This window comes from Triturus cristatus, chromosome 3_1 (assembly GCF_964204655.1).
Source record: "Triturus cristatus chromosome 3_1, aTriCri1.1, whole genome shotgun sequence".
NCBI lineage: Eukaryota > Metazoa > Chordata > Amphibia > Caudata > Salamandridae > Triturus > Triturus cristatus.
Genome location: NC_140583.1, coordinates 329,353,448 through 329,367,366, shown reverse-complemented (window position 1 = coordinate 329,367,366; position 13,919 = coordinate 329,353,448). Strand labels below are relative to the sequence as shown.

At 45.0% G+C, this 13,919-nt stretch overlaps 1 protein-coding gene across 1 annotated transcript in view; it reads right to left on the bottom strand.

Annotated features, from left to right (window-relative positions):
* PSTPIP1 (proline-serine-threonine phosphatase interacting protein 1) overlaps positions 1–13,919 on the bottom strand; it is a 632,908-nt gene that overhangs the window by 501,448 nt on the left and 117,541 nt on the right. Inside the window, exon 2 of the mRNA XM_085644041.1 lies at positions 3,230–3,330. Coding sequence (XP_085500167.1) covers positions 3,230–3,330 — 101 coding nt within the window. The remainder of the gene's footprint in view (positions 1–3,229; positions 3,331–13,919) is intronic.

Genomic DNA, 13,919 nt, shown 5'->3' with positions numbered 1-13,919 from the left:
GATAGGGCGCTAGTTTTATCTCTCCTTTTTTGGCTTTTGAAGAGATAAAGCCCTTGTTGATATGCCCCTTGGTACTTATAATGCCTTCTACCGACCTCTCCTGCATGATGAGGGCTCGAAGGGGGCGGCAGCGCTTCTTTATTGCACATTAAAATGACATGAATGCAATGTTTCTGTTAGGACAAAATGAAGCATGAATGAACCAAAAGTGACTTCACTTGCCTATGTACGATAATTCTTCTCTACACAGTGTCCTTTATGTTTAGTTCAGCTAAACGAAGAGACAGGGATATTTAAAATATTTGTTTAATCAAGTTCCATGTTCTTGTTCCTGTTACATACAACATTTGTAGTTTTGGGCGAGATTATGGTAATATGTTGATACTTTTCCTTTCTAAAACTTTTTTTCGACATGTCGTGTCTATCAAATAAATAAAATAAACATTGTTGAAGTCTCAACTAGCATTGCCGAAGCCAATAGTTCCTGCCTTTGGGATGCTGTGCAGCATGGCTAAAGAGTTAAGATAAGAAGGCATTATAGCGAGCTATTTAGAGAAGATGACGCAGGAACAAACCATGTGTTAGAAGTCTGCTGTTTCTGCTTTACAGCGCCGACATTGTGGGACTGGGAGGAAGCCTGCCCATGTGGAGCCGCACCGGGGTAAGATATGCGCAGTGAAGGTAGTAGATCTGAATGTGACAGAGCCTAGCAGAGATCGTGAGTGTCCTAGGGGCCATGAGGGCATCTCTCCCATCTTCCTCTTCGAGAGGACCATGCCAACAATCCCAATGGGCCTTAAGAGGTTCTATTGTCAATGGGGTATTGTTAACCAGGGAGCGGTAAATTTGGGATATTCCCCCCTTTCCTAAATTCCCCATAAGGAATTTGGCCTCTAATGGGATTAACTCAGGGATGGTTGTGTGGTCAGGGACGTGGACTGTCAGGGCATGCCGCAGTTAGAGGTATCGAAAGAATTGGGTGGAGTGCAAGGAGTATGTCTGTTGGAGGTCTAGGAAGGAGGACAGATGCACTCCCTTCCATATGTCTCCCAGGCAAGTTATGCCAATTTAATCCCATTTCTGGAACCCTGATAGTGTGGTGACCTCCCGCAACCAAGTGCCATGCCACAGCGGTGTTTGCAGTGCGAGTTTGGTGTCCCAGTGGATGTGTCGCAGCGCGGAGCGCCATGCCAGGAGGCCTGTGCGGGAAACTTCTGGCAGAGTGCGTGAAATTGGGGCACTGTAGAGCATGGCCTGGACTCGAGAGAATCCGAGGCTCTCTAACTCCAGTGGGTAGGTTGGATCCGACCATCTGCATTAAACCAATCATGGATCACTAAAAGGCGGGTGGTTAAATAGTATAGAAATGGGTTCGTCATCCCCATACCCTCATCATATGTGGGTCGTTGAGATGTTGTGAGGGCCTGGCGCGATCTCGACCCACCCCAGGGGAAGGTTGTGATTACTTCGTCTAGGTCACAGAGCCAGCTGCAAGGGAGGTGGAGCGGAAGGTTTTGAATGGTGTACAAGAGATGGGGGAGAACCATCATCTTAAAAAGTGCGACTATGCCGAGGGGATTAAGCGGAAGTGTCTGCCAATGGCAGATGTCGTCTTTTATGCGCTTGAGGAGTGGAGTGAGGTTAAGGGACCAGGTTAATTCGGGGAGGAGTGCCACCCAGATCCTGAGATATTTGAATGAAAGCCTTCGCAAGGGAATAGTTGCTTGCCAATCCACACACTCTCTAGAGATATGGAGAGGCACCACCGTGGATTTTGCCGGGCTGAGACGTAATCCCGACACCCTCTCTAACGAGTGGATGATATAAAGAAATCTTGGTCCAGATTGGGCTCGATCAGCCAGATGGAGGAGGCAGTCATCAGCATATGGGGCGATCCGGTTCTCATGAGACTCCTGCCAACGCCAACCGTGGATAGGAGTTTAAATGGTGAAATTTTGACTACACAATGTAATGCTAAACCAGGCAAGGCTTGCTGGAATTCGGTAACACAATGTCTAGGGTTGGGAAAACAAACAGTGGACTGATCAAACAAAGAGTCGGCAAGTGTTTTCAATGCCTTATTTGAACACTGCCTGTGGCTGTGAAATTATTTAATGAAAACCTGTAAATAAATAATTTGTTTCACCTAGTTAAGGTAGCAATGTGTTACTTTCTGTGAGCGGATTATAGTTTTATTTATTCATTATTATTTTCGGGTTTCTTAAACTTTATTTTGTAATATCACTATTAGATCACTGATTTAGGGATTCGGTCAAAACCTTGAAAACATACTCAGTGCATCATTATACTGATAGTCACTGTCCCAAAGCATAACATTGCAGCCATTCTAACCTCTCTTTCATGTGATCAGTTTCTTTCATTTGTGATTACATATGTATAGTGTTGCTGATACAAATACTGTTTTGTTTGATACTTGTATGGAATGGAAAATCCAGCAGTATTTACCTGGAGAAAACTATACCCAAAGGAGATGCCAAGAGTTGTAAGTGGCTTTAGGAAGAAACTGTTAAAGGATGAGGGAAGAAGCTCTGCTGCCCCCCGGAGTGAAAATCAGATGAATGTTCCTGGAAACTTCCTATTGGAAGAAGTCTCCCCTCCGGGAGAGTGGTGGTCCCCGTTCCACACCAGCAAAGCTCACAATCCTTGCTCTCTCTGGAGACTGTGTTTGAGGACCGAGTATTCCTACATTCCTCCACTGAGTCGAAACTCTTAGAACATCATTAGAGAACTCTTGTCTTATCCTGGCTCTTACTAACTACAACTACGTAACTTCATACAAAAATGTGACTCCGATCACCTTTCTGTAAAGATGTATATACCCCTTGGAAACAAGACCATTCGCTACACGATACATATCTCCTTTGTATTCTCCTTTTTGACCCTCTCAGCTCTAAAGATATTACATTTCAATCTTCTTCCTTTCCCACACTTTAAAATACCTCATTTGTTTAATGCTCTCACGCAACAGCTAAGTGTTCAATCTTAAGGTCACGGCTTCTATCGAAGCCGTCCATTCAAGCACTTACCCTTCCAACATACACATTAGCAGCATTGAATTACATACTATTGAAATAATTTATCAACGCCTAAAAATGGTGCATTTCATACAGAGCTATAGGCACGGCCACTGCCACTGCCTGATATACTGGTATGTGATGGTGTCCGAAGAATGGACGTTACCTTGGGAATGCAGTGCACATCTCCTCACCTTAGTTTGAAGAACTCCTCCACGTCTTTGCACATCTTCCGTCCATCCATCAAGCGCTGCAAAATAACCTCATATCCTGAGTGGACCGTGATATCTTTACTCTGGAAAAGCAAGATGATGGTTACATGTCTGGGGCGATGGAGGAGGCCGTAGACCATCAGCGTTTGCAATGCGCTCAGTAATTAAGCCTCAGCGCTTCCCCAACAGGTGCTAAGTCTTTGTGTGGAAACTAACATTATATATTCTTTTAATATCATTCCCTAAGTTATTTTCACTTAAACGCTCGGTACTGTTTCTATAAAAAAAATATTCGGTGTTGAAATCCGATGTTTTTAGGTGTTTGCTTTAGAATTGACACAGATTCGAGGACCTGCGATAATTTTGCAGAGAACTAACTACAAGGTACCCCTATTCTAATGTTACAAGACCACACCTCCCTCCCCTTAAAATAAATTAATTTCCAGTATAGGGAATTAGAAAGAGTTCAAATTTACATACTATTGAATAGAAAACAAGCTTATGATTTGAATGGGCTTTCAGTAGAATCAAAAATCAAAAATACATTGCATCTTTTTTTTCTGAAATGTGCTGCTTTACATGTATTTCTTTAGAAAATCAATCGACCATTGCAAACCAAAGAGAAACTGGCAAGTCAGTGGGTTAATGAATGCCTGCATGACTTAGATTTGCTTATAACGTTTGAGGCACTTTCGTTGTGGATGAGATGAACATCTCGTGCAAGTTATAGAAACATCTGTTCGTACAGGGTTTCGCAACTCGGATAACTGTGCTAAGTATAAAGCAGTCACACTAGAAATAGCGTAGACAAAGAGGACATGATGAGTTGAGCAGTAATAATAACTTTATTGAACAGTTTCTTTCTTAAAGGCCCTCTCAACACATTTGATTTGCAAGGAAAATGAAGGTAGTGTAGTGTTGGGGATGGGGCTGTATTAAGGTAAGGACACCGACTCTCCAGTCACGTAATAGGGGTGCTGCAAAAAGGTCATCCGAGAAAGTTCCTGGATCAAACTCTTGGTCGCACTCGCTGTTGGCATCTTGAGAAATTCCCTCCAGGATGGTGGTCTTGCATTAGCACTCGGTCTCCCACCATTGTGGGGCTCTCTCTCTCGGGCTCCGGGATACTTCTTCATTGGTGCAGGCCCCCCCTGGTATCTGACTGATTCAGAGGATTAGTTGTCTCTTCCCACACGGGGTGATGTGGAATGGTATGAGTCACCAACCGGCCAAAACATAGCTTGCTTGGGGATATGCCTGTAGTGCAGTGCGGTGTAAGCCGGTACTCTCTTAAGAACTGGCGCAATACTCGTTCCGTGTTGCGACTTTCAGCCATTGCAATTTGGATCACTTTGGGGAGGGTTCTTATCAGGCACTCCACTTCTCCATTGGCTTGAGGCCATCAAGGGGTGATCCGGCGGTGTTTGATGTTGTGGGATGCTAGGTAGTCCGTCAGCTTGGAGCTGTTGAACGGAGGCCTGTTGTCAGTGTGAATTTCTCCGAACAGTCCATGGGTTGCCATGAGCTTTTCTAGCTTTCTGCTGCGGACGTAGTTGTTACTATTTCCACCTCCGGGTAATGCGACTAGTTGTCCACAATGACCAGTATGTGTCTTCCTCCGGGGAGGCTGCCAAAATAGGTGCTCACTCTCTGCCATGGAACACTGGGACCTGCCTCAGTGATGACTGGCGCTGGCCGGTCTGGTGGGACCATGGCTTCTGATCCAGACCTGGGAACCAGACCTTGCTTCTGAGATGGCTCTTGGATTTGACGATTCCTTGGTGTGCTTCATGCGCTAAGAGTGCAGCCTTCTGTGCAAGGTCTTCGGGCAATACAAGTCGTGGGCCTTGGAGAAGACATCCATCGTTAGTCACGGACAGCTCCTGGTGGATTAAATACATGGCCTTTAGGACCAACTGGGCCGTTTCTGTACGGAGAGATGTTGGGTTTTGCAGCGCTCGCCAATCTCCCGGAGTGATCGCTTTGATGGTGATCTGTAGGCAGTCATTACGCTGAGTGGATGTGATGACGTCTTCCAGAGATATTGGAAGGAGTCTGGACCTGTCCACGACCATTGTCATTTAGTCCTCAGTTGCTGCTGCTTCTGCGGCTTCAGGAGGCGTGGCTGGCCTGGCATGCCTTGATAGGAAGTCGTCGGGTTTTCGGGTACCAGGTCGGTATTCCAAGGTGAATTGAAACTCTTATAGTTGCAGGATCCATTTCTCGATCCTTAGGGGGGGGGTCGTGATGAAGTTTCTTAAAATAGGGGGATCAATGGCTTATGGTCTGTAATGACAGTGAATGGGTGGCCATATAGGTAGATGTAGAAGTGTCGACAGCCCCAGAGGATCGCAATCGCCTCACGCTCTATTTGTGCGTATCGCTGCTCTGTTGGCGTGAATGTGCGGCTGGCATAGGTTACCGGAGCCCATTCTCCGCAGTCCTATAGTTGGGTCAGAACTAGACCGGTGATGCTGGCATCCACTACGAGTTGTGACTCTTTCTGGGGGTCAAAATACATCAGTGTGGTGTTTTCAGAGAGAGCGGCCTTGGTTTGCTGGAATGATTCTTCTTGCTCGGGCCCCCACAACCACGGGCTGGTTGCCTTAGTAAGGTCTCTGAGTGGACCGTGAGGTCTGACAGGTTCTGTATGAAGCGTCCGCAATAGGTTACCATGCCCAGGAAGCTGCAGACTCCTGACACTGATGACGAAGCGGGGGGCGTCTTGGATATCCTTCACTTTGTCGGGGTCAGGGTCAATAACTTTGTCTGAAAAGCAAAATCCAAAGAAGCTGATGTCTGGTCTAAGGAAGACATACTTCTCCCGTTGTATGGTAAGCCTACTTTCTTTGAGACGTGAGAAGATGGCGTGGAGGCGAGTTAGATGCTGCTCTAATGTGGGGGCATGGACCAGAATGTCATCTCTCACGTTGAGTACACTGTGTAGGCTCTGGAGGACACCTTTGACAATGTTCTGGGAGACTTTAGTCGCACTGGAGATCCCAGAGTTAAACCTTGTGTACCTCCAGAGTCCTGCGTAAGTTGAAAAGGTGGTGATGGAGCGGGAATCCGGGAGTAGCGGTATCTGATGGTAGCCGGATCGGAGTTTTATTTTAGAGAACCACCTTGAGCCTGCCAGCTCACCGATGATGTCTTCTACGGTCAATGTGAGGTGGCATTCCTGCTTGATCTCTAAGTTCAGGACCATCATGTCAACACAGATGCTCATGGAGTCTGGTTGTTTGGGCTTCTTTACTACCATGATGTGGATATCCACGGTGTGCGTCCGCGCACACGTTCAATGATGCCTGCTTTCTCTAGAAGTCTCAGCTCAGCTTCCACCTTGGGTTGGAGGTGGAAAGCGATTCTTCGATGCCTGACGGCTATCTGGGTACCCAACTTTTCAATGTGCAGATGGATGGCTGGACCTTGTAAACAACCGATCCCCTCAAACAGCGGTGCAAAGTCCTGCAACAGGTGGTCTACATCATGTGTGTGAACGTCAAATGCAAATTGTATGAGGTTGAGGTCAGAATCCGGATCCTTCTTGTGAGATGTAGACTTTTGCTCTCTGATGGGTGGAGTTGTGAGATAGATCCGCCTGAAATACACCACATAGTCTCAGTGGTGAGCGGTTACCAAAAGCGTAGACTTGCACACTGGTGTTTCGAAGTGCTGTCGGGTTGGGCAGGCTGTGGTCCCTGCATGTGGTGAGCTGCTGTACTTGCAGACACGTTTACTTTCCTTTATGTAATGGTCCCTTTGATTGTGTGCATTTCAGGCCGGTAAAGCAGGAGGGCCTGATCTTAGCCAAGCATTGGGGAGGCTGGGGCACATCCCCATGTGTTGCCGTGATGGTGCGTTTGCAGCGAGAGGCAGGACAGTCGGAAGGAGGGCAGGGCCCACCCCTCGGGATCACCGGAGCGGGCGGGCACGAGGCAGACAAGCGGCTCAAAGAGCAAGGAACACACCGATCGCACTGACCAGCGCTTGTCAGAGGCAGTAGGTGGTGCTTGACATCGCGCTTGACATCTAGTGAGCGAAGGAGGCAGCAGGAGGCAGTGGACAGTTCCTGCGGTGAGCTGGGACTTTACAAGTGCCGCTTGGTCTGGGGAAGGGCAGTCACACAGTGGGTATCATGGCTTCCCTCGTCGCCAATGTGGTATTGGGGATGAGGTCCCTATCATGTATCAAAGTAAAGACACTGACTCTCCAGTCACGTAGTTGCTTAAGAATAACCATACCCGAAGCCCGGGTTCTTTATTACTTTCCCTATTGGCATACGTCAGCATCCCCCATCTGTACGTAGGGGTAGGCAGTTACTTTCCACAGCCCAATCTGAGACAATGGGACAGCCCATGACTCTGCAACATTAGAGGTAGAACCAAGATGATATGATGGGGCAGAAAAAATATGCCAATATGTAAGAGTTGTGGTCGTTGGGCCAAAAGTAACATTTAAGACAAATGAAAAAGTTATTGTAATAAAGGAGGCTTTCTGTTGCAATACTTACACTCAACTCTTGGATTACAGAGGTCGTGGAAAATACATTAAAATGTTATGACACCTAAGAATTAGTGTATTAGAGATATGGAATAGATAATCATTTTACCGAGATTTTTGTTTTCGGGTTGCAATATTTTGAACAAACAAGTTACTACTAACTGAGTACAACAAGCTGTGCACGGCAAACTGCACTCAAAAATTCAACAGTTTTAGTGAACATTTCTGAATGAAGAATATCTGTGCCTGAAGCAGTAAAGTATTTCTCTGTTTTTTACAAGTCCAACATCTTTTATATACACTCTTTCATGCATTCATGTACAACTGTAGTAAAATATACTTTCTAGGCATATTTCGCATGATGCACTTACCTACTTGCCTTGTAGACCTGAGTAGAGCCACAATTTTCTTTATTATTGTTATGAACGTGGTGGTCTTAACACTGCTTAGTCCTCACTACATCTATACACAAAATCACATTTATAATAAACAACATAATGTAACAGAAAAAGAAGTATTATGACCACATATATTGCAGTGGTACAAAAACCCCTATTTCACATGGAAGAATGAAATATGGAATATATGTCACGATTCCCTGTCAAATACGCATTTTCACATTCTACGGGCAGCCACTCCACTGTCCAGGCTACTATGGTTATGTGGCCTGGAGTGCCACATAATGTATCAACATTCTAAACACAAATTAGGCGGCATATTCTCTGGCAGTAATATTTCCATCCATTTGAACTAGAAACATATTTTGTGTATTACACTAAATGAAATTCTGCGCATTTTGTGGCCAAACGTGGTAAATGTGCGTTGTAGTTAGGCTCAGATTTCACACACACAAAACCATAGAAATTCAGCAATTATAGTTACATGAGCTAACTATAACTTACGCCAATGCAATGCACTGCTTATGACCTCACATATTACATCACTCATGGCATGGTCAGTGTCATCACTGATGACATCTCAAATGACATCACTGATGACGTCATCCACAGAACCACTCACACCCACACACACAGCCAATGACATACCTATAGAACCATGTTCGACAAAGGGAAGGAGAATAAAAGGTGGGCTATTTTTATAGAGGTCCTACACATAGGCCCTAAGTAACTGTATCAACAAGAGATGTGTAGTTCCTACAGGAAGGGAAGTCAAAGGGGAATAAAGTATTCCATACCTAGACTTTAACCTAGTGAATATAGGTGCACAAGGGAAGGGAATCCCTTAAGGGTGGAACTAAAACCCTCACACACCCAGCAAGCTAGGTGTCATGCTTCATCATCTGGGTTTTGCTCCTCGTCGGGTCGGCGGTGCAATACCCGACGGGCACCCATACAGGGGCTCTTTGTCGGAGATCTTTTGTTCCCTGCCGTATGGTGCATGCGTGTGAGGGCCCGGGAGTGTAGATGTAAGTGATTTAAAAAGGTTGGTTAATCTGAAATATAAGTTTATTGGCTCAGTCAACCACCTAATTAAAAGGGGGGTGAGTGGCGTAAAAGCTATATATGCTCACAACGGAGGAGTGGCTAGCTACGCTCTACTCTTCTGGTCAACATGTTTCGCGCCCAGTTAGTCAGAAGGATCTCATGGCGCTTCGTCAGGACCTATAATACTAAAGTGAAATGTGCTCAAAAAACTATCTACAGTGTGGTGAGAACAACAAGGGTGAGAACAAATATGTTGGTCAGCCCTTAATAGGCGCCCCTACCTTATGTATTGTTTTAAAAGGGGGTCACCTAGGGAAAGAAAAATTGGAAGAAATATGAACCAAAAAGCCACCCTTGGCATCTGTAAGGCATTATAACACAAAGGTTAATCAATCACCACTAGTCTAGTAAAGCAGTGATCCATTTAATATACTCCAGATTGTAAATTGTACTGGACTCCTACCTGTTTACTAATCAATTAATAAATACAAGACGTAGGACCAGGTAGGACAAGTTAAAAAATGGTTAAAACAAGCAGTATAGCAAGGCTCTAGTTGGAAGCACAACCATTGTTTCAATTGTAGAAAATAAATCATGGTTACGCATGGACTCACCATTTCATATTATAAAAAGCTCATCATCAGGTGCATGGCGCGTCAACAGGGGGAGAAACACATTCGTTCCCTATGGTATAATGGTATTATGGAGAAAGGTAGAGGCATAGAAAGATATCACATAAACAAAGTCACAAGAGAGAGGTCTCTATCTCTGGTGTCTCATAAACATATCATTTGAGCGTGTGACACCTCTCGTGTGCAAAGGTACTCTGATCTGTAACGTGGTTGGCCAGGTGCAGTTAACCGGGGGTGGGGCAAAGATATGCAAGTCCCGATTGGTTCATTAAAAAGGCTATGATCAATTGTAGTGAGTCCAAGTGGAAGATTCTGACTCAGTGTGTGCCTGAATTAGTCTTAGCACTCCTTAGCATAATCACCCTGTGTAATTGTGCGTGTCGAAGTGGTCACATGCGAGCAATCCAAACGTGTCCCGATGGTGGACAGTGATTCGAAAATAGGTTCGAATATACTACATGCGTCTGGAGTGCCCCAACGAGACTCTGGTATTAGAAACCCCCCTCCAAATTGAGCATCGAGACACCCATGGTGTACTTACTTAGTAAACATCCCCTGGAGGTGAGTAAACCTGCCCGCGTCGCCGAACCCGGAAGCTGGACAGTGGGTCGGTGACGCTATTATTTATTCAGACCAGGATTGGTTGTGAGCCTGACACGTGTGATGATGTCACGTCTAGCGGACCAATCACTGACTTGGGAAAAATTCTGATTGGCCAATGGTTGGAACTGTGTGACGTAGATGCGTCTTTAGCAGTGAGATGTAAATGAATGTATATCATGCCGTGATTAAAAAGCTCATTTATCATGGGCGCCATGTTGTAATGGGCAAAATGTGTTGCACACCACGTAGAAGGACTGAAATAATTGCCCATTGAGCGAAAGGGGCTAGTCACGTGTGTATGCTGTAGTGATGAATGTCTCTCAGATAAGAACCCCACAGATAATGTTTTTAGTAGGTGGTTCATACCCAATCTTGTTAGTAAGGAGACCAAAATCGGGGCCATGATGTAATGGTGTTGGTCTGTAATACCAGGAAGGTTGATAAACGGGTTTATGGCTCTATTACTGTCATGAGCAAAGTAAAAAATATATTGAATATATATAGTGATGCCCGCATCAATCTGTACTATGGTAACTGAATCTCAGACTCACGGTTTGTCGTACAGAGGTGGGTCAATGTTAAAGACCAAGTATCAGTAGGAACATAAGGTGGTACATGTGCTATCCTGCCCTCTCAACATTATCGGCAGGAAAGAATCCTATCGATTAGATATCGTTGACCAAGGTATGTCATCGTTGAGGCCAAGTCTATCCAAAGAGAGGCGATGTACCCAGCGCTGTTCTAGCCTAAACAAGGAATGTTGAGACATGCCAGGCTGGCTTTCAAGGACAATCCAACGTAGATCAGTCGGGCTGTGTTTGCATGCCAGGTAATGACTGTAAAGTTTCGTGTTAGCTTTACCACATCTAATGTTGCTTTTATGTTCGGTGATGCGTGTTTTCACAGCTCGTGTCGTCATCCCTATATAGTGGAGACCGCATGGGCAAGTTAGTAAATAGATACAGTTAGTGGAATTACAATTTGTATGTCTTTTGAGGGCCCATTCGAAAGTGTCAGTGAGGCGAATAGATTTTGCCACAATGGTTTGTCCGCAGCAGGAGCACCCACCGCAGGTGTAATGCCCCTGTACAGGGGGAAGATTCCAGAGGGTGTTATGTGCTGAAGTTATTTGTTTCTTGGGTCTCGTGTGTATCAAGGTGTCCTTCAAATTGTTGGTCCTTTTAAAAGCGAACCGTGGTGGGGGAATCATAAGTGTACCTGCGGATAGTATTCCCCAATGTTTCTTTATCACTTTTTTGAGGTTGTTGGACTCTGGTGTGAAGGATGTTACACAAGTGATGATCTCTCTGGTGTCTTTTGTTCTCACTTCCAAAAGTGCCTCACGGTTGTTATTTCTGGCCCTCTTCATTGAGTTGTAAATCACTCGGGGAGGGTAGCCTCTTTGAGTCAAGTTCCCTGAGAGAATGTTGGCCTCAATTTTGTAGTCTGTGACAGAACTACAATTTCTCCTGAGTCGAAGGAATTGGCCAAAAGGCAAGTTATCGCGCAGGGCTTTAGGGTGATGACTGTTGTAGAGGAGTAAACTGTTCTTATCAGTGGGTTTTCTGTAGAGAGTAGTACTTAACCCTGTGGGTGTCAATCTGATGTTTAAATCTAGGAAAGGGATATCTGAGTCAGAGATATGACTTGTGAATTTCAAAAACTGATTTTTGGTGTTGATCCATTCACAGAATTCATTACAGGTTGTTAAATCCCCTTTCCATAGAATCATGACATCATCGATGTATCTTTTCCACAAGGTTAGGTTCGGCCCAAAGGGATTGTCCACGTTCATTATCACTGTCTCTTCAAACGCTGCCATATACAGGCAGGCCACACTGGGGGCAAATGTACTCCCCATCGAAGTACCTTGGGACTGATGGTAAAGGTTGTCTTTAAATGCAAAATAGTTCTCAGTTAGAGCTAATGTTGCCAGATCCATGATAAATGTTATGGGAGTAGGAGATATCCATTCCCTTTTCTGTAGGGCCGCCTCTATCACCGTCAGAGTAGCTTGTTGCGGGATGTTGGTGTAGAGAGCCTCTACATCAAGGGTCACTAGGAAGTCAACATTTTCGGTGTTCTGTATTCCCTCAATCATATTCAAAATGTCAGTTGTGTCCCTGACGTAAGAAGGTGTCTCTTTTACCAAGGGTTGTAGGAAGTAATCACAGAATTTTGATAAAGGTTCCAAGAGGGAACCAATACCAGAGACAATCGGTCTGCCAGGGACAGGGGTGATGCCTTTATGTACCTTAGGTAATGTATAGAAATAAGGTACGACAGGTTTGGTAGTGATAAGAAAGTCTGCTTCTTTTTTCGTGATCCAGCCATTTGCTTCGGCCTCCAAGACCTTACTAGCTATCGTTAAACTTAATCTCGGCGTGGGATCGGTGTCAATAGGTGTGTAATACTTCCTATCCCCAAGTTGTCGTAAACATTCTGTTTCATAATCACTAGTAGACTGGATAACTGTCGCCCCTCCCTTATCCGCCTGTTTGATGGTGATAGTCGTATCAGCTGCTAGTATACTGGCCGCTTCCCTTTCTTTGCAAGTAAAGTTGTTGTATACAGTAGTTCTGCTCTGTATTTTGTCCAGGTCTTTTAGTACAGCCTTCTCGAAGGTAAGGACCTCCGAGGGGATCATGCTGTTTGTCGGGGTAAAGGTGGAAGCCTTATGTAGGCCAGTGTCACTGGGTTCAGTAGCCGGTTCGTCCTGAAAAAATGCTTTGAGGCGTATTTTTCGAAAGAAATTCTGGACCTCGCAGATAAATTCGAATTTATCTACTCTAGGAGTAGGTACGAAGCCCAGACCTTTCTTTATTACATCCTCCTCTATGTTACTGAGGGGTCTATGGGAGAGGTTGATAACTAATCCCTCTGACCCCTCCTTTTGCTCCGAGTTTCCATTTGTGGCTGGGGTTGAGGTTGATCTTGCCACTGGACATGTGGTGTAGTTTGCTGTTGTCCTCGCCTTCGCCCTCTTCCTCTTCCTCTGCCCCAGCCTCTGCCTAAAAAAGGTTTCGGGTTATTACCAGGATAGAATTGTGGCGGATACTGAGGAAACATGGGATATTGCCAAAACGGAGGTTGAGGGGGGACAGGAAACATAGGACCACCTTGGTTTTGATATGACCGTGTGTTGGTCTTTCTCTGATTTTTGTTGTTCCAACTCCCTGTGCTAGATCCACTAGATGAACCTCTTCTGCTGTGATTAGAGTCCTCATCACTTGAATAGTCTATCTTGTTGGAAGTGTAATCTGCTTTCAGGTAAGGAAATACTCTCTCTTTGTCAAATCTGGTGATATCTTTCTGTAGTTTCGTTATTTTTTGTTTTAACAAAAACTCCCTAATTTCAGCAATCTCCTGATTAATCTCTGCTAATTTGGTTTTAAAAATAGCAGATTGAGTGACAGGTTTCATCGTGCTTTCAAGATCTTGAATGCGTGTAAGGATGCAGTCAGCCAACCTCTTGGCTGTCCCTATGAT